Source organism: Panthera tigris, chromosome X (genome assembly GCF_018350195.1).
Source record: "Panthera tigris isolate Pti1 chromosome X, P.tigris_Pti1_mat1.1, whole genome shotgun sequence".
Lineage (NCBI taxonomy): Eukaryota > Metazoa > Chordata > Mammalia > Carnivora > Felidae > Panthera > Panthera tigris.
Window position 1 is genome coordinate 94082183 of NC_056677.1, and position 26136 is coordinate 94108318.

Sequence of the window (26136 nt, forward strand, 5' to 3'; positions counted from 1 at the left end):
CGGCTCAGGTTGTGATCTCACGGTTCATGGGTTCAAGCCTGGCAACAGGCTGCGTGCTGACAATGCAGAGCCAGCTTGGGATTCTCTCTCTCTCTGCCCCTCCCTGACTTGCACTTTCTCTCTCAAAATAAATAAATGAACTTAAAAAAAAAAGTAGTCCTAAGGGCACCTGGGTGGCTCAGTCAGTTAGGCATCTGACTCTTTGTTAATTTTTTTTTAATCTTTTTATTTTGAGAGAAAGAGAGATCAGGGGTGGGGACAGAGAGAGAGAAAGGGAGAGAGAGAGAATCCCAAGCAGACTCCACACCGCCAACATGCAACCAGATGCAAAGCTCAAACTCATGAACCACGAGACCATGACCTGAGCCAAAATCAAGAGGCAGAGGCTCAACTGACCGAGCCACCCATGTGCCCCGTAAGTGGACCAACTCCTGATTTCAGCTCAGGTTATGATCTCACGGTTTCACCGGTTCGAGCCCCATGTCGGGCGCTGCTCACTGACCACGCGGGGCCTACTTGGGATTCTCCCTCTTTCCCTCTCTCTGCCCTTCCCCTGTTCACACTCTGTCTCTCTCAAAATAAATAAATAAACTTAAAAAAAAGAGGCTAATGACCGCTTCTCAGCCTTTTGATTAAGATCAAGTGTCAAAAGAATGGCTAATGAATTATCTTTTTTAAAAAAGGTAGTCTTTGAGGAGGGTTAAAAACAACAACAACAACAACAACAAATCCAAGAGCAAGCTAAATAGATACAAAACCATCCTAAATAAAACTAACTGCTTCATCTTTGATGAATCCAGATTATGAGGAATTTTACAGGCAGTATACTGTGCTCTTTAAGAAAAAGTACTATATTTAGAGAGCAAAGATCATGCTTACTTGAGCTGTTTCACAACAAAGCACTAAAATATCGGATGCTGAAATTTTTTTTTAATTTTTTTTTTTTTTTTATTTATTTTTGAGACAGAGAGAGACAGAGCATGAACAGGGGAGGGTCAGAGAGAGAGAGGGAGACGCAGAATCGGAAGCAGGCTCCAGGCTCTGAGCTGTCAGCCCAGAGCCCGACGCAGGGCTCGAACTCACAGACCGTGAGATCATGACCTGAGCCGAAGTCGGACACTCAACCGACTGAGCCACCCAGGCACCCCTGCATGCGGAAATTAAAAGCAAGTTACAGCACATTAATTACAAAGTAATGACAAATTCCACAAACCAGGCCAAAGAAGACTCCATCCGTTCGTGGTAAGTGGTCAAGCAACGCCTACAGAGCAGCACACTGGCAGCTACCAGTAAGACCGAGTGAATTCACAGGCAGTTTATTGCTAACAGAGAAAGCATCGTAGAAACGCTATCAGTCCCCCACGTCTCAAGTCCTACAGGACACAACCAAACTGGAGGGAGGGACCAAGTGACAGACCACAGGCACAGTGGGCCGCCCGTTCTCGAGATGTCAATTCTAGCCTGGATTGCAGCTCTGCACTTTTATGCTCACAGCTATACCTGGATGTCCAACGTCCCAAAATGAGAGAAGAAGATAATAAACTCCCACGAGATAGGGAGGTGGATAAGAAATGACCTCACGTCATCTGTCTCTGTGCCCTGTACCGGGGAGGAGTCTTCCCCCAAGATATGGGTCAGACCGTGGTTGAGCCCGGCCTATGTGGACTATGAGGAAACGTGCAAGATCACCAAGGTACCGTGGCAGAGCCAATCCACTAGTTTTTAGTAAAAAAGAACAAGAAGTCCGTACATAAAAGAATATACCATGACGCGCTCCTCCCACGATTATAAATCCAGAAATCTGACAACATTGCAGAGAAGCACAACACCGAACCAAACACTATAGGGAATTTTTGTATCTGCCCTCAAAGCATTTAAATTCCTCTCGGGGCAAGCAATTTAAAGCCAAAAATACAATTGCACCTGGCTGTCTACTCACATTAAATAGTCACTTAAAATTCTAACAGTAGAAGATGGTTAAATAAAATACGGTACATTCATACAATAGACTATTAGGCCGTCATAAAAAATGTTATAAAATTTTTTCTTCAATGAACACTGGCATAAGGAAGACTCAGGAAGAACAATTTGGAAGAAGACTGTACAATAGACTATAATGGGAAGACTTTTATGGCAACATCACACAGATAAACGTTGAGAAAATTCAACGATGAGGTGATGAGGCTTTTTACAAGAGAAGCACTGAACATATAAAGACTTGTTTATGAGGGCCTTTAAGCTCTGATCCTACTGAGGATGATAAACTTTGCAACTCGTAAGTGTAGACCTTAGCTTTGCCTAAGGCCAATGGAAGACGACAGACGAATCATGTAAGAACAGAGTACTAGACCACGACATGCAAAAAATATAGTTTTAAACAATTTAGAGCTATACTACCAAGAAAACTGCTAAATCCAATCATAAAATGTGCATTTATCTCCCAATTTTTACGGGACTTCATCTACCAATATAATTTCCAAAACAGAATTTGTTAAACCAACATAATAATCCTCAAAACATTTTATAATTCAATATTTTCTGTGGGGGCTGGGCTTAGGAATCCCCCGGGCTAACACCAATGGGTTAACAAGGCACAAAGAAATACAAAGCCATAGGATGCTCACACCCGAGTTTGGGCAAACCGGATTGGCACACTAAGAACAGGGAGGTGTAAAGGCACCCCAAAATAGAGAGGGGATGCAGAGCCCCCAGAATAGAGAGAGGGGCAAAAACCCAAAATAGGAACAGGCGCAAAGGTTCCCAATACAAAGGTATATGACGTAAACCAGATCAGGCATGCGGGGCCAAAATGCCCCCCAATTTAGTACTATAGCAATTTAGTACTACTGCTTTCACAGGAGGGAAGGGCCAAGTTAGGTAAACTGATGAACTGGACTATGGACCGCTGTGCTGCAGGCGAAGCATCCCAAAGAGAAGAGATGGTTAACAAAAGAAAAGGTGCCTTGTTAACCCTGAGGTTATTCCCCCTATCTGTCTCATCCCCTAGGCTAGCTAAGATAAACAAGCACAGCACCACCTGTCTGCCCTCAACAACCATCTGCCCATCTGCCGGGCACCAGGATTTTGTTTTGTAACTGACCCAAACCCCAAACACCGTGTATCTTCAAAACCCCCCTTTTCCCTCATGTCCCCAAGTTAATGTTCACTGTTCCTTTGTCTCTTTGTGCACGCCCATCACGTTTGTAAGCCTTCTGATCTGAATAAATACAGAGCAAGGACCCTTATTTGGGGCTCTTGTCTTTTTCCAGACATTAGCCATCTCTCACTTTAATCCTGCATCCCGCTCTTTTGCTGACCAAAAGAGAACTTTAGACTTAGAGTCTACCACAGTTTTCAGAAATCAATTTTATTAGTTAACCTAAATATTTAAAAGTAGTCAACTATTCTGTGGAGCACCTGGCTGGCTCATTTGGTAGAACATGCAACTCTTGATCTCGGGATCGTGGGTTCAAGCCCTATGTTGGTCATACAGTCTATAAACAAACAAACAAACAAACAAACAAACAAATAAAAGCAGTCAATTATTATAAAATAAAAACATATCCCATGCTACAATATAACAATATACAAAAACTATAGATAAAATAAATACACTTTTTTTTTTTTAGGAAGAGCATGACTCTTGATCTCAGGATCATGAGTTCAAGCTCCACACTGGGTCTAGAGGTTATTAAAAACATAAAGAAATAAACTTTAAAAAAACTATAGCTAATATTCAATAGTTAAAAATTAAATAATCATATTTCTGCGTATGAAGCAATAATAAACTTATTTTTGTAGTGACTGCCTGGCTCAGCCGGCAGAGCACACAACTCATGATCTTAGGGTGGTGAGTTCAAGCCCAACGCTGGGCATGGAGCCTACTTTCAAAAACTAAAATAAAAAATAAACATATTTCTTTTCTTCTAATAGTTTTTCATTTTTTTTAATAATAACAAAGCAATTATTTTTTTAGACAGAGCGTGACTGGAGGAGGGGCAGAGAGAGAGGGAGACACAGAATCTGAAGCAGGCTCCAGGCTCTGAGCTGTCAGCACAGAGCCTGACGCGGGGCTTGAACTCACGAACTTCGAGATCATGACCCGAGCCGAAGTCGGACACTTAACCAACTGAGCTACCCAGGTACCTCAATAACAAAATAATTAAAACAACATCAGAGAGACAATGAGAAGTCCAATCTGACTGGAGAACAGGGTACACAGATGCGTAGTGGGAAATATAGAGGAAAAAGAAAGAGACAAATTATGGGAGAACTGAAAAGGCATTCAGGGTAAGAAGTATGCTTAATTGAACAAATGTGTTAAACACCTACTATGCACCACACACTCTACTTTAGTGCTGGAGTGGCAGCAAAGTAACTACATTCAAATAACTCCAAAATCAGTAAAAGGAAATGTAAACAAATGCCGTATTTCTTTGATTTTATAATGCCCGTTTTGTTCTAATGTTAACATTTCTGAAATCCACGTGTGTGCTTATTGTGGAAGTTTTCTTTCCAGAAAAGTTATTAAATTGATGGTGAATGCTACAACAAAGGAAATATATTAATTGCAATAAAGGATCACACCTGTTATAACAGAAGTATAGATTAATCACTATATGTGGAAGATGAGAGGACAGGAAACAAATAAAGACCTGATCTGGGATACAAAAGATCAATAGGAATTCACAAGGTAGAAAAGAAGGAGAAGGACATTTAACAGTAGGTGGTAAAAACACGGAAACCTAGAAGCTTGTGATATGGGGCACCAGGGTGGCTCAGTCAGTTTAGTGTCCAGCTCTTGGTTTCAGCTCAGGTCACGATCTCAGTTTTGTGACTTTGAGCCCCACACCGGGCTAACGTGCTGGCAGCGTGGAGCCTGCTTGGGATTCTCTCTCTCCCTCTTTCTCTTCCCCTCCCCCGCTCGTGCTCTTTCTCAAAAGAAACTTAAAAAGAAAAAAAAAAGAAGAAGAAGTGCATGATACCGTCAGGGAACAGCATGTAGTTTGGGAGACTGCACTGTGGAGTCTGGGGGCAGTATAAGACTAACTTGAGGGGCACCTGGGTGGCTCGGTCGGTTAAGCGACTGACTTCACCTCAGGTCATGACCTCACGGTTTGTGAGTTCAAGCCCCATGTTGGGCTCTGTGCTGACAGATCCGAGCCAGCTTCCGGTTCTGTGTCTCCCTCTCTCTCTGCCCCTCCCCCATTCACACTCTCTCTCTCTCTCTTTCAAAAATAAATAAATATTAAAAAAAAAAAAAAAGACTAACTTGAAGAGCAGTAAGCCAGGAATGCAAGGGGGGTATAATAGACAAAAAAACAATCAATGTAAGTATACCATATTAATGCAGTAAAAGACAAAACCCATGTGATCATCTCAACAGACACAGAAAAAGCATCTGAAAAATCCAACACCCTACTGTGATTTAAAAAATTTTTCAAAAACTTCGGTATAAAAGGCACTTTCTTCAACTTAATAAAGGGCATCTATGAAAAAAACAGAGCTAACACCATATTCAATGGTGAAAGACTGACTGCATTCCTCTTAAATTCAGGAACAAGGCAAGAATTTCCACTCTTACCATTTCTACTCAACATTGTACTACCAGAAGTTCTAGCCAGGACAATTAAGTCAGAAACAAGTAAAAAGCATCCAGATTAAAAAAAAAAAAAAAAAAAAAAGAAGTAAAACATTTCTATTTGCAGATGACATGATCTTGTATACAGAAAAACCTACTGAACCATTAAAAAACTATTAGAATGAAGACACTAGTTCAGCAAGGTTGCAAGATAAAAGGTCAGTATATAAAAACCAATTATATTTCTATGCACTAGCAATGAGTATCCCCACAACAAAATTAAGAAAAATTTCCATATTTACTCAGCCATAAAAAAAATCTTGCCATATGAAACAATTTGGATGAAACCAGATGGTATTATGGTAAGTGAAATAAGTCAGCAGAAAAAGATAAATACCTTGTGATTTCACTTATATTTGGAATCTAAAAAACAAAACAAATAAAACAAACATAAATACAGAGAACAAACTGGTGGTGGGAGGAGGGATGGGCAGAATAGGTGATGGGGATTAAGAGGAACAAATTTCCAGTTATGAAATAAATAAGTCACGGGAATGTAAAGTGTGGCATAGGGAATATAGTCAATAGTACTGTAATAACTTTGTAGGGTGACAGATGATAACTACACATCATGGTAATCATTTTGTAATGTTTATTAATGTCAAATCAGTACACTGTAGAATTGAAACTAATCTAATATTCTATGACAAGTACACTTTAAAAAAGAAAAATTCTCTTTACAGTAAAATCCAAAAAAAATAAAAACTTAGGAATGTTGAAAGAAATGAAAACTATAAATAAGTCAAAAGACATGAACATCTGAGACACCCGGGTGGCTCAGTCGGTTAAGGGTCCGAATTCAGCTCAGGTCATGATCTTGTGGTTTGTGAGTTCAAGCTGTATTGACAGCTCAGAGCCTGGAGCTCACTTGGGATTCTGTGTCTCCCTCTCTCTCGGCCCCTCCCCTACTCATGCCGTGTGTCTTTCTCTCAAAAATAAATGAACGTTTTAGGAAAAAAATTTTTTTTAATTTTTTACAGACATGAATATTCACAGGTTGGACAATCTAATATTAAGACAGTAAAACTCCCCCAAAGTGATCTAGAAATTCAACACAATTCCTATCAAAATCCCAACTTGCATTTTCTAAAGAAATGGACAGGCTGATCCTAAAATTTATACAAGAAGGCAAGGGTCTCAGAACGGCCAAAGCAATCTTGGAAAAGAACAATGCTGGAAGACTCACACCTCCTGGTTATAAAACTTCAGACACAGCTTACTACACAGCTACAGAAATCAAGAGAGCGTGGTACTGGGATAAGGACAGAAATATATATATATATATATATATATATATATATATATATATATATATATACATAAAACAGAAATAAAGATCAATGGAGTAGAATTGAGAGTCCAGAAATAAACATTTACATTTACAATCAACTGATTTTCAACAAAGGTGACAAGACAAGTGGATGAGGAAAGAAATTTATTATCGAGAAATGGTGCTAGGACAACCAAATATCCACATGCAAAAGGATAAAGGTGGACCCTGATCTCACACCATACACAAAAAACTAAAAATGGACAATACACCTAAATGTAAAAGCTAAAGCTATGAAATTCAAACAAAAACATAAGGGTAAATCTTCATAACCTTGGGTTAGGCAATGGTTTCTCAGGTATGGCACCAAAAGCACAAGTAACATAACTAAAAATAGATAAAATGTGCTTTGTCAAAATTTCAAAATTTTGTGTTTCAAAGTAGAGATCCCACAGAATAGGAAAAAAATATTTGCAAACCATATATCTGTTAAGGGATTTATGTACGGAATTAAAAAAATAAAAACTCTTATAACTCAGTAAAGATAAGACAGCCCAATTAGAAAACGGGCAAAAAGTCTGAATAGATATTTCCATTAGGAAGATATACACACGAGGAGATGCTTAACAGCATTAGTTATTAGGGAAATGCAAATCGAAACCATGAGGAGATTATACTTCACACCCTAAGATGGCTGTCAACAAAAATACAGGTAATAACAAGTGTTGTCCAGGAGGTGGAGGAATTAGAACCCTCACGATGTAAAATGGTGGTGCTAGCACTTTGGAAACAATTTAACATTTCCTCAGATTGTTAAACATAGAATTACCATGGGATTCAGGAATTCCACTCCTACCTATATACACGAGAAAGTGACAACAGACATGTACACAAAAACGTGTACATCAGTGTTCACAGCAGTATTATTTATAATAAACAGCCAGAGTGGAAACAATCCAATTGTCTATCTACTGATGAATGGATAAATAAAATGTACAATGGAATATTATTCAGATTTAAAAAGGAATGAAGTACTGATACATGCTACAACATAAACGAACTTTGAAAACATTATGGTAAATAAATCTGTCACAAAAGGCCAGATACTTTATGAATCAATCTATATGAAATGTCCAGAATGGGCTAATTCTATAGAGACAGAAAAGAGATAGGCGGTTAACTAAGTCTGGATGAGGGGAATGAGAGGGTAATGGGGAGGGACTGCTTATAGTTATGGGGCTTTGGGGGAACACAATGGAAATATTCGAAAATTACACTGTAGTGATGGGTGCAGAACTAATAATCAATAAACTATACACTGTAATTTTTTTTATTTTGTTTTTTTTTTAATTTAAGAGAGCTTGCAGGCACACACACGTGCATGCAGGGGTGGTGGCGGGGTGGAGGGAGAGGGAGAGAGAGAATCTTAAGCAGGCTCCTTGCTCAGCATAGAGCCCAATGCGGGGCTCAACCCCATGACCCGGGGATCATGACCTGAGCTGAAATCAAGAGTTGGACGCTCAGGGTGCCTGGGTGGCTCAGTTGGTTAAGTGTCAGACTTCGGCTCAGGTCATGATCTCACAGTTCCTGGGTTTGAGCCCCACAGCTCAGAGCCTGGAGCCTGCTTCAGATTCTGTGTCTCCCTCTCTCTTCTTGTCCCCTACTGTGCTCTCTCTCTCTCTCTCTCTCTCTCTAAGAATAAATAAACTAAAAAACAAACAAACAAAAAAGAGACCCTCAACCAACTGAGCCATCCAGGTGCCCTTATACTATCTATATACTTTAAATGGGTGAATTTTTGTTATGTGACTTATAACTCAAGAAAATGTTAAAAAGAAAAGGAGTAAGCAGAGATAGATCTGGAAAAAAAGATCTGTGTCTTAAAATATGAAACTGGACCTCATTCTATTATATAAAAATCAATTCCATATTGATTAGGAACTTAAACATCCAAAACAACACTTTAAAACTCTTAGTAAAAAAGGTAGATGAATATATTTCACACATTCTTAAAACAAGACGCAAAAAGCAATAACTATAAAGCACTGACAAAGTTGACTGTATTAAAATTTTGAACATTTGCTCATGAAAAGACTTCTTAAAAAGCAAAAAGAGGGGCGCCTGGATGGCTCAGTCGGTTAAGCGTCCGACTTCACCTCAGGTCATGATCTCGCGGTCCGTGAGTTGAAGCCCCGCGTCGGGCTCTGTGCTGACAGCCCAGAGCCTGCAGCCTGCTTTGGATTCTGTGTCTCCCTCTCTCTCTGCCCCTCCCCTGCTTGTGTTCTGTTTCTCTCTGTCTCTCAAAATAAATAAATAAGCAAATCTTTTCTAAAAATTTTAAAAAAACAATTTAAAAAAATAGCAAAAAGACAAGTGATCAACTAGGAGAAAATACTCACAATATGCAAAGTTGACAAATGAGTAGTGTAAGGAATACTCTTTTTAACTCATAGAATTCTGTAAGAAAAGGACAAACAACCAATAGAAATGGGGCAAAATACACAAAAAGTTATTTCACAGTACAGGAAACACCTATGGCCAAAAAGACATTTGAAGGTATGTTAACATCACTCGTGATCAGAAAAATGTATACCAAGAAACACTTCACTGAAACACCATTTTAAACTCATTTGGCCAAAATGTGTAGATCTGACAATACTATGTGCTGGAGATCTGGATTCGTAGGCTCTCTCATACATGATGAAGGAAATGTAATTTTTTTTCATTTCAGAGAGAGAGAGAAAGAGACCGCATGCACAGGGGAGAGGGGCAGAGGGAGCGAGGGAGAGAATAGGGAATGCTAAGCAGGTTCCTCGTTCAGCGTGGAGACCGACACAGTGCTCGATCCCAGGCCCCTGGCATCATGACCTGAGCTGAATCATGAGTCTGGATGCTCAACCAACTGAGCAACCCAGGAGCCCCAAAAGAAATGTAAATTTTACACCAATCTGGCAGTGTCTCAAGTCGAACGCTGGCATGCCACATAACCCCGAAATTCCACTACCAAGTGTATACGCAAGAGAAATTCTTGCACGTGCACCACAGGAGACATAATAATACTTACAGCAGCACTGTTCACAAGAGCAAAAACGTGGCAACAACCCAAATGGCCATCAGAGAGAAAGTGAATAAAGTATAGTATAGTCACACAATGAAAGATAAATATTAAGTAATACAAAAATTACCAGTCATACAGAGCATAGTGTATGCGTTAGCTTTTTTAAACGTTTTTTTAAATATTCAAGACAAGGAATAAGCAAGGTATTGTTACGGAGCCAGCTTACTGGCTCCAAGGTGTGTTAGCAGCTACGAGTGACAATCAGATCTGCATATTCGAAAGAGTGCTGTGGCTACAGTGTGAAGAATTGGATTTGAAGCATATAGGAGGCAGAGAGAGATCATTCAGGAAAAGTGCTGATAAGTCCAGTTAAAGGTGAGGGGAGGAGGACCTGAATTACAACAATAGCGGTGAAAATAGACAGGAAGGAAAGAGATCTGAAAGCTATTCAAAGGACCATGCCCAACAGGCCTTAGTTCCTAACTAGATATAGAAGGGAAAGGGAAGAGTCGAAAATCATTCCCAAGTTTATGGTCTGGGTGACCAGGGGGCCTAAGGTCAATAGCAAGAGTTGGTATTTTAACTTATTTTTTTAAGTTTATTTATTTATTTGGAGAGAGAACGTGCACACGAGGGAGGCAGAGGCAGAAAAAGAGGGAGAGGGAGAATCCCAAGCGGGATCTGTGCCAATAGCAGGGCTTGATCTCACGAACCAGGAGATCCTGACCTGAGCTGAAATCAAGAGTCAGAGGCCTAACCAACTGAGCCACACAGGCACCCCAGGAGCTGATTTTTCAAATATATTTTGAGTTTGAAGAGACTCTAAGATGTCAATATTTATGTAGTTTCCCTCTTCATGAGTAACTATAGAATCTGATCCTTTCCCCTACCTCCAATATCCTCTATAAAGCCCTCTCTGATGTTCTACCAATGCAATCAGATGTCACCTCTCCCTCTTTGAACCTGCACTGTGGCAGTCCTCTCTATACACTACAGGATCTCTAGGGGATTCCAGGCCTCTACCCACTAGATGTCAGTAGCATTCCAAAGTTGTGGCAATCAAAACATCTCCAGATATTACTAAATATACTCTACCGCAAATCTTCCCTGGTTGAGAACAATTGATCTAGCCTATACAGTAGATACGTGAGTACAAATAAGTATTTATTTCATAGCACTATGAAATCATAAATTCCTTTAAGGCAGCAACTTTACAATCTTGTCCATATAGGTAAAATAGATATGAAAACCCCATTCTTTTTTTTCTTAAACAAATGTTCCTTTGGGGCACCTGGGTGGCTCAGTTGGTTGGGTGTCCAACTCTTGGTTTTGGCTCAGGTCATGATGTCTCAGTTTGGGTTCGAGCCCCGCATTGGGCTCTGTGCTGACAGCCTGCTTTGAATTCCCTCTCTCCCTCTCTCTGCCCCCTCCCTCACTTGTGTGCTCTCTTTCTCAAAAAATAAACTTAAAAAATTTTTTTTAAATAAAAAAAAACAAATGTTATTTTTTTAAGTTTATTTAGTTTTGAGAGAGAGAGATACAGAGTGCAAGCAGGGGATGGGAAGAGAGAGAGGGAGACACAGAATCGGAAGCAGGCTCCAGGCTCCGAGCCATCAGCACAGAGCCCGACGCGGGGCACGAACTCACAAATCGCAAGATCATGAGCTGAGCCAAAGTCTGCACTTAACTGACTGAGCCACCCAGGTACCCCATGACAAATCCATTCTTACATATTAAGGCAGGTTAAGTTATCTATGTTCACAGGGTGCCTGGGTAGCTCAGTTGATTGAGCATCTGGCTCTTGATTTCAGTTCAGGTCATCTCACAGTTTGTGAGTTCAAGTCCTGCATCAGGCTCTACGCTGACAGCACAGAGCCTGCTTGAGATTCTCTCTCTCCCTCTCTCTCTGCCTCACCCCGGCTTGAGCTCTCTCTCTCTCTCAAAATAAATAAATAAACTTTAAAAAAAAGTTATCTATGTCCAATTTACTATTTTTAATTTATAAATATCTTTAAAAGTAATTGATTTCTTTTTAAGTTTTTATTTATTTATTTTATTTATTTAACTACACCAAACATGGGGATCGAACTCTCACCCCAAAATGAAAAGTCACATGCTCTTGTGAGTGAGCCAGGCAGGTACCCCTAAAAGCAATTGATTTCCCACTGACACAGACATCCCCAACCAAATAGCTCAAAGTATTAAGGATTTACATATTGTAATTACTTTTTTAAGAGAGGAAGAATTCTAGGGGTGCCTGGGTGGCTCAGTCGGTTAAGTGTCTGACTTCGGCTCAGGTCATGATCTCACGTTTCGTGAGTTCGAGCCCCACGTCAGGCTCTGTGCCTGGAGCCTGCTTCAGATTCTGTGTCTCCCTCTCCCTCTGCCCCTCCCCCGCTCATGCTCTGTCTCTCTCTGTCTCTCAAAAATAAAGATTAAAAAAAAAAGAGAAAGGAAGAATTCTAGGCTGTGCATTCTAGAGCCTCTTTGGGGCATAACCATCTAATGAAGTGATTTTTGAATGCAATCCAAATTCACAAATGTTCTAGAACTGGTTAGTCTCCGTAGAGTTCAAATAAAAGTTTATGATGCAGTTATTTTATTTCTGTCTTTTGCCATCTTGAATCCCTAATATTATGCATAAAATTCTACTGAAAAAGACTGAAGTGATCAATTTAAAGGTAAAGTGACAAAAATCTCTGTCAAAAATCATACAAGAGTACATAAAATTAGATTTACGTCCTTACTTGGAAAAAAACAACTTTTAAAATTTTTCGTATCAAAAAATACATTAGAAAACAGCCATTGTTTACCCATTACAGGACACTGATATTCTGTAAGTGGAATGCTGTCAACTTACAATTTATTTGAAACAGGAGAAATGTAAAGATTAAAATTTAAAACTTGACCTTTAGAAGAGTTGAGTGCACTAGTTTTTAAGTGAGACTAAACATAAACTTAAATTACAATTATAAAACTGTCTTGTACAGGGGCATCTAAGTGGCTCAGTCAGTTAAAGCATCCGGCTCTTGATTTCAGCTCAGGCCATGATCTCACAGTTCCTGAGTTCGAGCCCCGTGTCCAGCTCTGCACTGACAGCACAGAGCCTGCCTGGGATACACTCACACTCTCTCTCTCTCTCTCTCTCTCTCTGTCTCTCTCTGTCTCTCTCTCTCTCTCCTTCTCTGCCCTTCCCCTGCTCATACTCCCTCTATTTCTCTCTCAAAATAAATAAATAAACATTTTTAAAAAATAAAATAAAACTGACTGGTACAGCTTTTATTATATTAAATGGTTCCCTGGAATGTAAGGTGTTCCTTTCTATAAAGGGAAGCAGACAAAACTTTCTGAAACTTTCCACAGTATTAAAATGATTCAAGAAGTACCCAAATATACCAGAGTGTAACAAAACAGAGAGAACTAAAAGATTTCCCCTCTAGGTCATGATGAAAAACTTTGGGGGCGCCTGGGTGACTCGGTCAGTTGAGCGTCCGACTTCGGCTGAGGTCATGATCTCACAGCTCGTGAGTTTGAGCCCCGCGTCGGGCTCTGTGCTGACAGCTCAGAGCCTGCGGCCTGCTTCAGATTCTGTGCCCCCCTCTCTCTCTGCCCCAACCCACTCGCGTTCTGTCTCTGTCTCTCTCAAAAATAAATAAAACATCAAAAAAATTAAAATTAAAATTAAAAAAATAAAAACCTTGTAGAATAAAGGGTGGGTATCACACAGTTTAAGCATCCCTTAGAGTGAGCTGTTGGGATGATCTAGGAGAATGATATGCCCTTCTGCACAGTTTCACAGTGCCTTGGAAATTAAACAAACACTACGTACCAGGGAATCAATAAGCTGCAAGTCTTCAATTATTTCCATTGGTGAAATATATTTTATTTGTGAAAAGTATTCCTAGCATCATCTTTTATTTTGTCCGTACACTTCTGGATCTTGTCCCACTTTATGCTTTGATGACAAATAAATGCTTCAGAGTTTGTATTACAGATCATCTAAATCCAAGTATTAAATTTTAAACTTTAAGCAAAGTGTCCCTATAAATCCAATTCCGAAATATCCCGATCAACCACTTCTGTTCTTTTACCTGCCACAGAGTATATATATTTTTTCATAAAATATGATAAGCTCATATTTTCCAAAAGCTACTAATTTAGCTGCTTACCACACAGTCCTAATTCTAAACTGTGGCTTCTTCTCCAAATTGATTCCTTAAAGCACTATGCTCTACTGAACACCTTTTCCTACGCTCATCAACCTTTTTCCCTGATGACACTGCCTCAGTTCTTTACGATTAAAAGTTAAGACATTAGCGTCCCCAGACATCTAACTTCACTTGCACCTTAGTCAGGCTACTTCTCCGATCCATGGCTAACAGCTCCCCACCCTGTTCTTGCTTCCCTCGCCCTCAAATAAAGGTCCTCTCTCCTCCTCCTCCTGCATTTTAACACCGAACTCTCCACCAGTTTCCTCCTCTCGGCCTCTTAGTATGTTTGCGAAAATACAGAGTAAACCTTCGGTTAACATCTGCCCTTAACACGCAGTGTCTATTCTCAACTCCGTGTTCATAACAGTTTGTCCCCTGAAATTCTGCAACTGCCCTTCCTACCTAACCATAACTTGATCCCATGCTGATTGTTTATCGCAAGATTCAGCATACATCTAACTTTAAAGGAAGCTTTCTCAAACTAACTTCACCCCCACTAAAAGGAAGCCTTATGACACAGTTTCACATCACTTATTTGTAGATTTTATAAAAGCATACAATTTTGAATATTCTCATATAATTCTTTTCCTTTTTATGAATATTTTAGTAAGTTTCTTTTTTAAGTTTGTTTATTTGTTTGTTTGTTTATTTATTTATTTATTTATTTATTTTTTAGTAATCTCTACACCTAACATGGAGCTCCAGCTGAGCCAGCCAGGCACACCTATTCTTTTATAATTGTCACACATAGTCCTGTACACATTCAACTACTATGTTACAAACCCTTCAAGGACAAGAACCACGTCTTTTTCTTTTGTACCGGCTAGTCATGTTTCCAAAGTTGGAGTTCAATAAAGGCTTTCTGAATGAATCTCTTCTAAAACCGTCAGAAAGAGAAGCATGGCGACAAGCTAAGCAACTATCACGCGACACAGAACAAAACACACTGCTCCACGAGCGAAAATTATATAACCTATGAAGTTAGGTAAGCATTGTCCAGAATAAATACTCTATTAGTAGAGTGTTTAGTTGAACGAGAGCTTTATTATAAAGGCAGAATGTGTCACAACGGAAATGACACTGGAATGGTGAGTGCTACCGGCGGAAAACCTAGGCTCTGACCCACACTTTGTCATACGCTGGCCATTTCGCTTTGGGCAAATCACTTAACCTCTCACTACAACAAGGAGTAATTACTATGTATACTCTGCCGAGCTCACAGGGTTATTATTAGGATACAATAGTATAATGTACATGAAAGCGCTTAGAAATTTATAAAGAACTATATAAATGGTAATATTTTAATGACGAACATACCCTCCAATTTAAGATGACATTTTATTTTAAAATGTGAACTTACAAAAGAGAGCAATTAGGGGCACCTATTTATGCTGTAGAAGAATTCATCACTGAATAAAATAAATCGCTGCAAGGCGCAGCAACTCAAATTCAATCTAGAGCAAGTAAGCGATGAGTTAACTGTCAAAAATGTGCTTCACGTCCAATTTTCCAGGAAGACACGTATTACATAAAGCGAAGTAGATATCTGAATCAGTCCACAAAATCACCATCGCAGGTCCATTCCACTGGATGCACTGACAGGACCTTCATCTACAATCAGATGCTGCAGAGTTTATCTGGCTCCATGGTACAACCTGATACAATGCACCACATGCCCCGCAGTTGAAGGGGTGAACCAGCACATGTAGGAAATAGTACAGTTGACTCCAGGTTTACAGGAAAACATGTGATCAACCGGGACACAGCACGATCTGATGCGTGTAAGAATTCCTAACTCTGTTTCACAGACCTATTGTTTATGGACATAAAGGGGTAGGAAGAAGCAGGGGGAGCAGCTGCAAGTAGGCTGAGACTTATTTGTAGCACTGGTGACAAAGTCAAAGATGAAGAGCTTCAAGATTTGTTTGGGTGGCTATTAAATAATTTTCAAGCTGTCTTAAGGTCAACAAATTATCACAGTATCCACAGAGACGAAAAAGTTCTAGGTAATTTCCCTGTGCCTTGCCAAGTCTACCTATAGACCGTGGAAGACAAGACATTACAACAAGAGTCAGCTACTTTCCTGAAATGGATTACCAGCTTTCTCATCCCTGTTTTTATGTCTTTATATAGACGAGGACTTTAACCAAGAAGAATCTCAAAGGCAGACATATTCAAAAAGGTCAGGAGCACAAACCACCAATTGAAGATTCAAGTAAATTAGCAAACTCTCCCTTTTAAATATTCATCTCCTGACAAGGCTGCATAATTAGTTAGCTTTGGGCTACATCAGAGCAGAAGAAGGGGAGTGAGCTAAAGAGGGGAAAAGAAACAAGGAGAGCAGGCGGGCAGGGCCAGGTGAAGAACACACACCAGAAATGCAAAAAAGGTAGTGAAACATCAAAAACAAACTTGGTCAATGGCTACCAACTATCCATCTTCCCTCACAGCAAGACTATTAATAGAGAAAACAAGATTTTGCCGCTACGTGTTTTGGGGGCACTATTTTCTTAACGCAAAGTTATTGAACAGTATTAAATATAAACCAGTGCAAATATAAACTGAAGAAACTACAGCTTCTTGTAAGTTTCTACTCATTAGAGGCATGATATAATGGGAAAAAAATGTGTCTCTGCTTCACCAAGTCTAATAAAAATAATACTGAGGGGCGCCTGGGTGGCTCAGTCATATATAAGCATCAGACTCTTGATTTCGGCTCAGGATTTCGGCTCTGGTCCTGATCTCAAGGTGAGATGAAGCCCTGAGGCAGCTCGGCGCTGACAGCAGGGATGGAGCCTGTTTGAGATTCTCTCTCTCTCTCTCTCTCTCTCTCTCTCTCTGTCTCTCTCTGTCTCTCTCTCTCTCTGCCCCTCCCCCACTCATTCCCTCGCACTCTCCGCCCCCCAAGTAAATAAATAAACATTAAGAAAAGTTTATTCCTAGGTATTTAAAAACTAATAAAATAAAATGCAAAGAATACTGAACTAGATCTTGAATACATAGCTCCTACTTTTGATTTTGACCCTCTTGACAAGTGACTTTGGTTTAGTCACTACATTCTTATCCATGTTCTCATTCACTTAAACAGAATTTCTTGAGTACCTTAAAAATGAGCTATTTTAGAGTTTCTCGGGACCTTGACTACACTTTAGGATCATCTGGGAAGACTTTAAAAACAAAACAAAAAACGAGCCTCTTGGCCCCTGAGATTCTGATTTAATTGGTCTGGGGTGGGGCCCAGGGTTTTTAAAAAACACTCTCTTGTGATTTTAACGTGCAGCCCAGGTGAAGAACCACAGGTCTATCTTGTCTTGTGGATGTATATGCGAGAAACAGCAAAATGATACAAAAAGCCTTCCCTGCTTTCTTTGAAATTTATCAATTTTCCCTTCTTATCCAATTTAGTTTTACCCCCAGATTCTCACCACCTCACGCCTAGATTAACAGAATACCTTCCTACCTATTTTCCCTTCCTCCAGTCTCCTCCCAATCCAATAAACCATGATATGCTTGCCTAACTAATGAGTTTGGTTCTGAAACATTATCCCACTGAGAGTCATTTCAAGTGTAACAATACCAACAAACAGAACTGTTTTCATCAAACGGAGGATACTGTATGTATACATATGTGTATGTATGAGCGTGTGTATGTGTGTATGTATCATCTCAAACGTGCTCTATTCTTCTTCAGTTTCAGTGTACCCGCCTTCATTTATACATAATGAATACTAGTCCCCTAACATACAAAAATATTGCCCCTAAATAGTTCATGACTGAATTTTGTCAAAAATGAATGGCAAATGAGTCACTCACAAATTTCTCATTTAAATCTGGAAGGGTTCCCACAAGGAACACGCATTCGACTGAAAAAAAAAGTACAATGAGGTGGAATCATCTCAAACCCTCTGTGTTACAGTAGACACCAATAAAGTTTATGACAAATGAATGCTTGCCAACGACAAATACGGTTCTGCTTTGTGTTAAAAGCTCGCCTCAAGAAAACCAACTGAAGGCTTAAAAGCTAAAGATTATAAGCACACAAGATGATACTGATGCGTATGAAAAATATTATCAAGTACGATATAAGCAATATATAAAGAGAAGACGAAACAAGGAAATGACCTATCCCCTGCCTTTAAGTAGCTCCCCATCTTCTCAGAGACCACATGACACAAACATAAAAAGAAACTAAGGCCAGCACTAGCAAGTATGTGGTAAAGACAGTAAGTACCATAAAGACTCAAAAACAGGGAGACTGCTATGGACTCAGGGAGTCACAGACAGCTTCTTGGAAAAGCTGGGGCTTGAACAAAACTAAATAGGTGGAGTAAAGGAAGAAATCCCAAGCATGTGGGTGACCTTCAACAAACATGAGGCAGAAAATTCATTAAATACATTTGAGGAACAGGGAGTTGACTTGGTCGGAACAGAGGGTTCTATGTAGGAGTGTTTGGGGTAATAAGGTTGCAACAATAAACTGCAGCAGACAGTGAAAGCCCTGAACGCCAAGCCAGGATGCTCCAACTTTGTCCTACAGATAGATCCTTTACAGGTTATAAAGCACAATAAGCAAAACAGTGTAGCCTCATAATGATGCAGTCTGAAACCATTTTTCTTGAAGCCTTTGAAGAACATACCAAGTACTATAATAGTTTGCCAATATATTCATGAATATGTGAACATATTGTTTATGAAATGTGTTCAGAGTGAAGGAGTAAATACTCAAACATGCTTTCCAAAATACAGAATCAGCGATCGATTACGCATTCAGAGTTCTTAGGGTAATTCCTAAGAGAACACTGGGCGGAAGGCTTCAATTTTAGGTTTTCCTCCTCTCTGCACCCTCCTCCAAACACATATCTAAATTTAATATCCAGAAACTGAACACACTGAAATAGTGTTACTCCGAAAATAAGAGGCCTTTTATTACCTCTCATTATGGGCGAATTTACTTGCTGTACTGTTTCAAAATTACATCTATTAAAATAATTTTATCCATGATCTCTTTCAGCAAAGCAAAAATAGCTAACAAATGTAAAGGTTATGAAAAGCAAAAAACCCTTCATCAAACCAAAACACATTTAAAATAATCAGCACTGATTTATAAGACAGAGGGGAGAGAGAGTATGTTCATAACAAAAAATGCCATCCACAACAAAGAGTACCAGAGAGTGTACGAAGAACATTACAATAGCCAATTTCTCAACCAAAATGATAAGCCATTAGCCCACAACTCCCTGAAGAACAGAGTTCATTCTGTCTCTCAAAAATGCCCTTCAATGTTTTGGCTATTTCTGCTATAAAAATTAGGACTCTTAACATAACTCAAAAGAAGGATCCTTTCCCCTAGTAACCAGACACGTTAGTGATTGATGATTTCATTTGCCACTGCAGCAAATACTAATTTAACCACCACTACCTTCTCAACACCAGGAAAATGAAAAATCTCAGTCTTTACAGGCATACGTGACAAGAAGGCAAGAATATTCTCGGATGATTAACACACACACACACACACACACACACACAAAATAAGAACACAAGAAAACCGTGGCAATGCTGCTGTCGCTGTACTACGAAAAGGAATATGCCATTCTTACAGGCACGTATGCCTTTAAAGAATATGTAACAATTGTGATTTTATGTATTGTCTTTTTTTTTTTTTTTTTAACCCGTCCGGGGAAAGATGGGAACATCCAGGAGAGTTGGAAGAAGTGCATTAAGGAAGGTGTCAATACCTCCCTCCCTACTCCTTACTGGACAAAGTCGCTTTAACAATAATGCTCTTTCACCCCTCACATCCCGCCCGGTTTCCATACATCCTTCAATCAGCACACACGCACGCGCGCGCGCGCACACACACACACACACACACACACACACACACACCCGCCACCATTCCCTCCTCTCCCCCTCACATTCAGGAGAACAGGCTGCTCCGACTTTGTCAGTCTCGCCGCCCCCGCGAACCCGCCCAGACCAGCAGAGTCCAACAACGCAGCCACGCAGCCACCTACTCCCCCCACCTCCTCCATCCGAGCCCAGCTTCCCCTCCCCGCCCCCCACCCCGTCCTGTCACCTGCTTGGGTGGTGTCCGTCAGGTCGTAGCCGCTGCCGGGGAAGTCTCGGAGTTTCCTACCGCTGAGGCTCAGGATGCCGGAGTTGCCCGCCTCCTCCAGGGCCCGGTCCAGGCTCCTCACCGTGTGTTGAGGCTGCAGGCTCCCCGGGTTCCACTGCGGCCCGTTGGGGAACGGCTGACCGAAAAGAGTCGGTACCGGGATGGGCACCACCAGGGTCCCGCCGCCGCCGCCGCCTCCCCCCCCTCCGGCTCCGCCACCTCCCCCTCCGGCTGCGCCACCGCCACCGCTACTTCCACCTCCACCACAACCGCCGCCCCCACTGTTAACACCACCTCCCTGACTCGCCGCCATGTTCCTGGGAGAGAGAATAGCCCCCGACAATACTCTCAGCTTGTGCCGCGAGTGTAGGGGATTCTTAGGACGCATGCGCAGGCTGGGGGGGTGGCGGCTGGGGGGGGGCGAGGTTGAGGGTGGGAAGGAACCAGGGGGCGGGCTGGGAGGAGGTGTTGGGTAGAGAAGAGACGGTGTTCAAACGTGCAGAAGGCTTGCTGTAAGAAATGTGTGCTCAGAGGAAGGATGCTAAATCTCGGTTCCGCTGCTTTGGGTACCAAAATCTTGCGAAGCGACACCAGCTTAAACACGGGTCAGTTAGCAGTAGGTCTCCAAATCTGGAAATTGCTTCACCTTTCTCCCTCTGCAAAACAAAGGCAAATATATCAGATCGGGGTGAAAGGGATTCGTTTCAGAATATATTGAAACAGCATTCAGAAGGGCTCTCAGCCACCTTATTGAAACGCTTACCGCACATGCCTCAGGAATTGTTTACCAGTGTTGACACGGAGAGAAACGGCGGAGGGGCATTTGGGGAGGAAAACTGGTGCAGAATTGAGTTTTAAGCATATATGAATTTTGCCATATAATTTAGACTTCCAAAATAGGAAACGGCTTTTTAAATGTTTTCAAGTATGTGTGGGTCCCAGCCAAACTGCTGCCTTCCAAAACTTGGAAAAGTTCTCTGCATGCTGTTCTATCACTCTTTGAAGTTGTGCCAAGATCTCCAAAATATCTCAGGTTTCTTCTCATCATGTCAGTATGGCTGATGGAAAACTCTTTGATCGTTAAACAACCTTAAAGTTTATTTTTGAAATGAAGGTTTTGGTTTTAGGTGGAATTCTGTAGGTTTAACACTGAAGATAACAAGCTAATCAATCTTGGATTTTAGGAGGTCATTCTTAGAACCTGAACCCAACCATTCAGGCCACTCTCTACCTGCACTCAGAGTATTCAAGTCTTTCTCATGAATAGTCAGTAAAGTTACCAAAAAAAAAAAAAAAAAAAAAAAAACCCTATCAGAATGTTTGGACATATTCGGTTATCATTAATTTGAATATCCAATGCAAATCTTTTACATCCATTTCAATCTGAGCAATCTGCTAACAATCTCATTTTCTTAGAGCTATCTCCACAAAAGTTTATCTGCCATTGGCTCTACTTTGGGGAAAAATGCAGGAGAAATTAACAACTTGTCTAAATTGCTTTGTGGCCATACAGGCTAATTAAAACTATGTTGTCAGAAATTACATTTGCCATATGCATGACCCACAGAAGGAAGAGAACTGAGAATCAGACCCTACGATGAATTAGCGAGTGAAATCAAATTATTTAAACCCACTGGTGTCCAAAAGGGATGCTGTACCTTATATCTCATCTTTATATCACAATTCAAATCAAGTATTAATTGAGAACTTCCAGAATCAAGAAGGGTAGGAGGAGAAACTAAAGTCATTAGTCAGAGAAAAGATTAGGAAAGGAACTCTTAATAATCAGCCAATAAGAATTTTGACATTATTTAAAACAATGTATTGGACTCCAGGAAAAATAGGTCTTCAGGATCAGGATACCCATCAAGTGAAAATGGCCATGTACAACCAAATTTAGAAGTAAAATAATCTTTTGGGGCGCCTGGGTGGTTCAGTCACTTAAGCCTCTGACTTCAGCTCAAGTCATGATCTCACGGTTCATGGGCTCAAGATCTGCATCAGGCTCTATGCTGACAGCTCAGAGCCTGGAGCCTACTTTGGATTCTGTGTCTCCCTCGCTCTCTGCCCCTCCCCCACTCATGCTCGCTCATTCTCTCTCTCTCTCTCTCTCAAAAATAAATAAAAATTAATTCTTAAAAAAGAACTATCTTTCAAAGAATTAAAAGAGAGTCTAAGTACAAAAAGCAGGAAGCCTGCAAAGTTGGCTAGATATACAAGACAATCGGACAAAATAACACATTCCAGAGCTCTTTCACACAAATATCAAGGCCATAAGGAGTGTTAAAAGGTAAACTGAGGCATACTTTAAAATGTTAAAAGTTGATCTGAGCACTCATCGACTTAAATTAGGCAGAGTACCACACCAGAAGTATCTCGGCCAACAGGAGCCAGGGAAAAGACAAGTAGAAAAAATGCGGAAGCAGAGAAGGGAAATTATCTGATTGCCTGTGACTTAAAACTTCCTTGGCTGTTTGTGATTGGTTGTCCTTAGCATTTTGATTTCATAACCTTGAGGCATTTATAGGCTTAAATTCTGGCTTAAGTAAGTCGCCTTAACACTAGAGCCACCTCAGTCTGATGGCCTCCTTGTTTCATTAATTTAACAGGAGAGAGAAGGTTTAGAGGAAAGAATATGAAATTTAGAAATTCGTTCCAACCACTTAGCTGCCTCTGGAATACTCAGAAAAGTGACTTAAAATCTCTGTACTTCAGTTTCCGCAAAATGACACTAAAAAATGACAACAAGAAGAACAAGGAGAAGGAAATTTAAAGTGGTGCTTACTATTTACCAGGAACTGGTCTCATTCCTTTACATATACAAAGCCCTTCAGCCCTCATAACGATCCTGTAAAATAAGCCCTATTATTCTTCCATTTTATGGATGAGATAAAACAGTCTGTGCTTTACATAGGATTGTTCTAGGAATAAATAAGGTTACTTAAGAGCTATTACGCTTTTCCAGCAACTCTTCTCTGCAAGTAATAGTATAGCATTAGGTACTCAATAACTGTTAATCTCTTTATTATATCCTTGCCCCTCTCAAAAAAGAAAACTAGATAACAAGGAATATACAAATACAGGAGCCAAGGGAGAAATCAGTTAATTTGTTGATAATTGTGGGCAAAGAGATACTTGACATGTTGCATGATTTTTTTTTTTTTTTTTTTTGTATCAGTCTACACTAGAGAATATTTTACAATGATTACCACTTCAGTGTTATTTCTGATATGGACATGTTAGCCATTGGTTAAATTGCAGTCAATGGTCAGCATTATCCAAGCCAAACTGAGAAAACAAATGTTGATAGGGACACGTGGGCGGCTCAGTCAGTTAGTGTCTGACTCTTGATTTCTGCTCAGGTCGTGGTCCTCAGGGATTCCTGAGTTCGAGCCCCACATCCGGCTCTGCACCGACTGCAGAGTCGGCTTGGGATTCTCTCTCTTTCTCTCTCTCTCTCTGTCTCTCTCTCTCTCTGCCCCTTCCCAGCTTGAGCTCTGTCTCTCTCAAAACAAATAAATAAACTTAAAAAAAAAAAAAAAAAGAAAACAAATGTTGATAAATCACCAGGACTAGATGACACATATCAAAGATTACAGAAGGAAAACAAGGGATTTTGAACAAAATATGCAGCCTCTATCAAATAAAGCACTGGCAAATGACAAATGTGATTGTATTCAAGAGAAGTCTAAAGGGACCTTCTGAAATTCCAGGCCCGTTTAGAGTCACTGCTATTCCAAACAAATTGGTAGTTACTCAACATCTCCAAACAGTATGGAGGAGGAAAGGCACAGTCCAAAACTCCAAATTCTTCTATTAGAGAACAAGATCATTGCGATAGACTACGGGATGTTCTTAACCAGTCTGCAAATGAATCAAAAGTGAGATATGTTTTATCTCAGGATCTAGAGCAAGTCAACGAACCTGGGGATTAAATGGACCAAACTATAGTATGAATTTTTTTTTAATCTTGATCAGAAGCCAAGAAAAAGCCCTGTGAGTCTCTGCAGTTTGTTCCCTGAAAACATCAGGTCAATTACATGCTAATTTCGGGGGAAGGGGGTGCAGGGGGCTAGCTGGCTCTATTGGGAGAGCATGTGACTCTTGATCCCCGGGTTGTGAATTCAAGCCTGCATGGGGCATAAGGCTTACTTAAAATAAATAAATAGACAAATTCAGGGAAAATAAGAAATGGCGGGTATCATCAAGATATATACCAGAAGCCCTAAAAAAAACCTATTTTTGGGGTGCCTGGGTGGCTCAGTCGGTTAGGCGTCCGGCTTTAGCTCAGGTCATGTTCTCACTGTTCGTGGTTCGAGACGCGCGTTGGGCTCTGTGCTGAGAGCTCAGAGCCTGGAGCCTGCTTCGGATTCTGTGTCTCCCTTTTGCTGGCCCTCCCCCGCTCACACTCTGTCTCTCTCTCTCTCAGAAATAAATAAACGTTTAAAAAAGTTTTTTTAAAAAACAACCTATTTTTTAAATCAACAAAGATATATTTTTTAAGATTTTACTTTTAAGTAATCTCTACACCCAACACGGGGCTCAAACTTATAGCCCCAAGATCAAGGGTCACGTGCTCTACTGACTGAGCCAGCCAGGCACCCCTGGAAAAGCCATTAATATACTCTGTACTGAACTACTTCACAGCTGCAGCTAGAACGAGATGTGCAGTTCTGCTCACTCCAATCTCAGCACAACTCTTGAATTAGAGAAAGCCCTGAGAAGTGCACTTAAAATGATTGGCGACTTGGGGAAAGGGGAAACTCACTTGGTCCTCCTCTCTCTAGTAACTTGATCTTTAGTCCCTTCCAAAATCCCTGTTCTGGTAAGGGACTTTCAGAAGACTATACGTTAACTTATTTCAGCATAATTTAGAGCACACTATTTACAACATCCTTGATCCTCCTTTGCCTCTCTGTCCCTGCTTCTACCCTTGCAGCTAACCCTTTGCACTGCTTTAACCGATCTTGACAAACTCTCTAATCCCAAAGTTAATATTTATTAACTCAAAAGAGATTTTGACAAATGCATCAGTGATCATTATTACTTAAAAGAAGCTATTGCATACCTGATCTTCAGTGTCGACATCAACAAGCACTATTTTATTCTGTCGTGGTCAGAATCCCTGCTATGACACTTACAAGGTATGAGATAGACAAGTCTTACCTCTCAAGCTTCAGACTCCTCATCTAAGGACCAGAAATCATAACATTATTAGCTGTTTCATAGGATTGTAGTGAGGATTACATGAGAAAATTACATAAAACACCTACCATATTATAAAGGTTATTATTATCTTTTTTCTAGGTTCACTTTGCCAATAGAACACTGAATTGAGTGAACCATGAATTACCAGCATGGCAATTCTTAAATTCTTCTGTATTATTGTGCCACCAGCACTAACAGACATTTTCCTCTGTGCTGCTGTTGAAGTTATATCCTTGTTAACTCACTCCAAATTTCTGCCTCTCCTAACTTTTGTGTCACCACTATGATCCCTTAACCTGATTCCAATTCCTGTTTAATGTCTCTAATGCAACTCCAGATTTTGACCTCTAGGTTTCTAGTATGTTAACCTGATATCATGAAATCCATTTAAATATCTGTCCCAGGGGTGCCTGGGTGGCCCAACTCTTGATTTCACCTCAGGTCATGATCCCAGGGTCGTGAGATCGAGCCCCACATCGACTTCTGTGCTAAGCATGGAGCCTGGTTCAGAGTCTTTCTCTCTCCCTCTGCTCCTCTCCCCCACCCACTCATTCTCTCTCTTTTTTTTTTTTAAGTTTATTTATTTATTTTGAGAGAGACAGAGAGAGCCTGAGCAGGGGAGAGGCAGAG

At 40.4% G+C, this 26136-nt stretch overlaps 1 protein-coding gene across 2 annotated transcripts in view; it reads right to left on the bottom strand.

Moving 5' to 3' along the window:
- Positions 1 to 20611, bottom strand: part of LRCH2 (leucine rich repeats and calponin homology domain containing 2) — a 99516-nt gene extending 78905 nt beyond the window's left edge. For both annotated transcript variants that reach the window (XM_042974815.1, XM_042974814.1), the window contains exon 1: positions 20260 to 20611. In XM_042974815.1, the coding sequence (XP_042830749.1) occupies positions 20260 to 20611 (352 nt within the window). The remainder of the gene's footprint in view (positions 1 to 20259) is intronic.
- Between the last annotated feature and the right edge of the window lie 5525 nt (positions 20612 to 26136).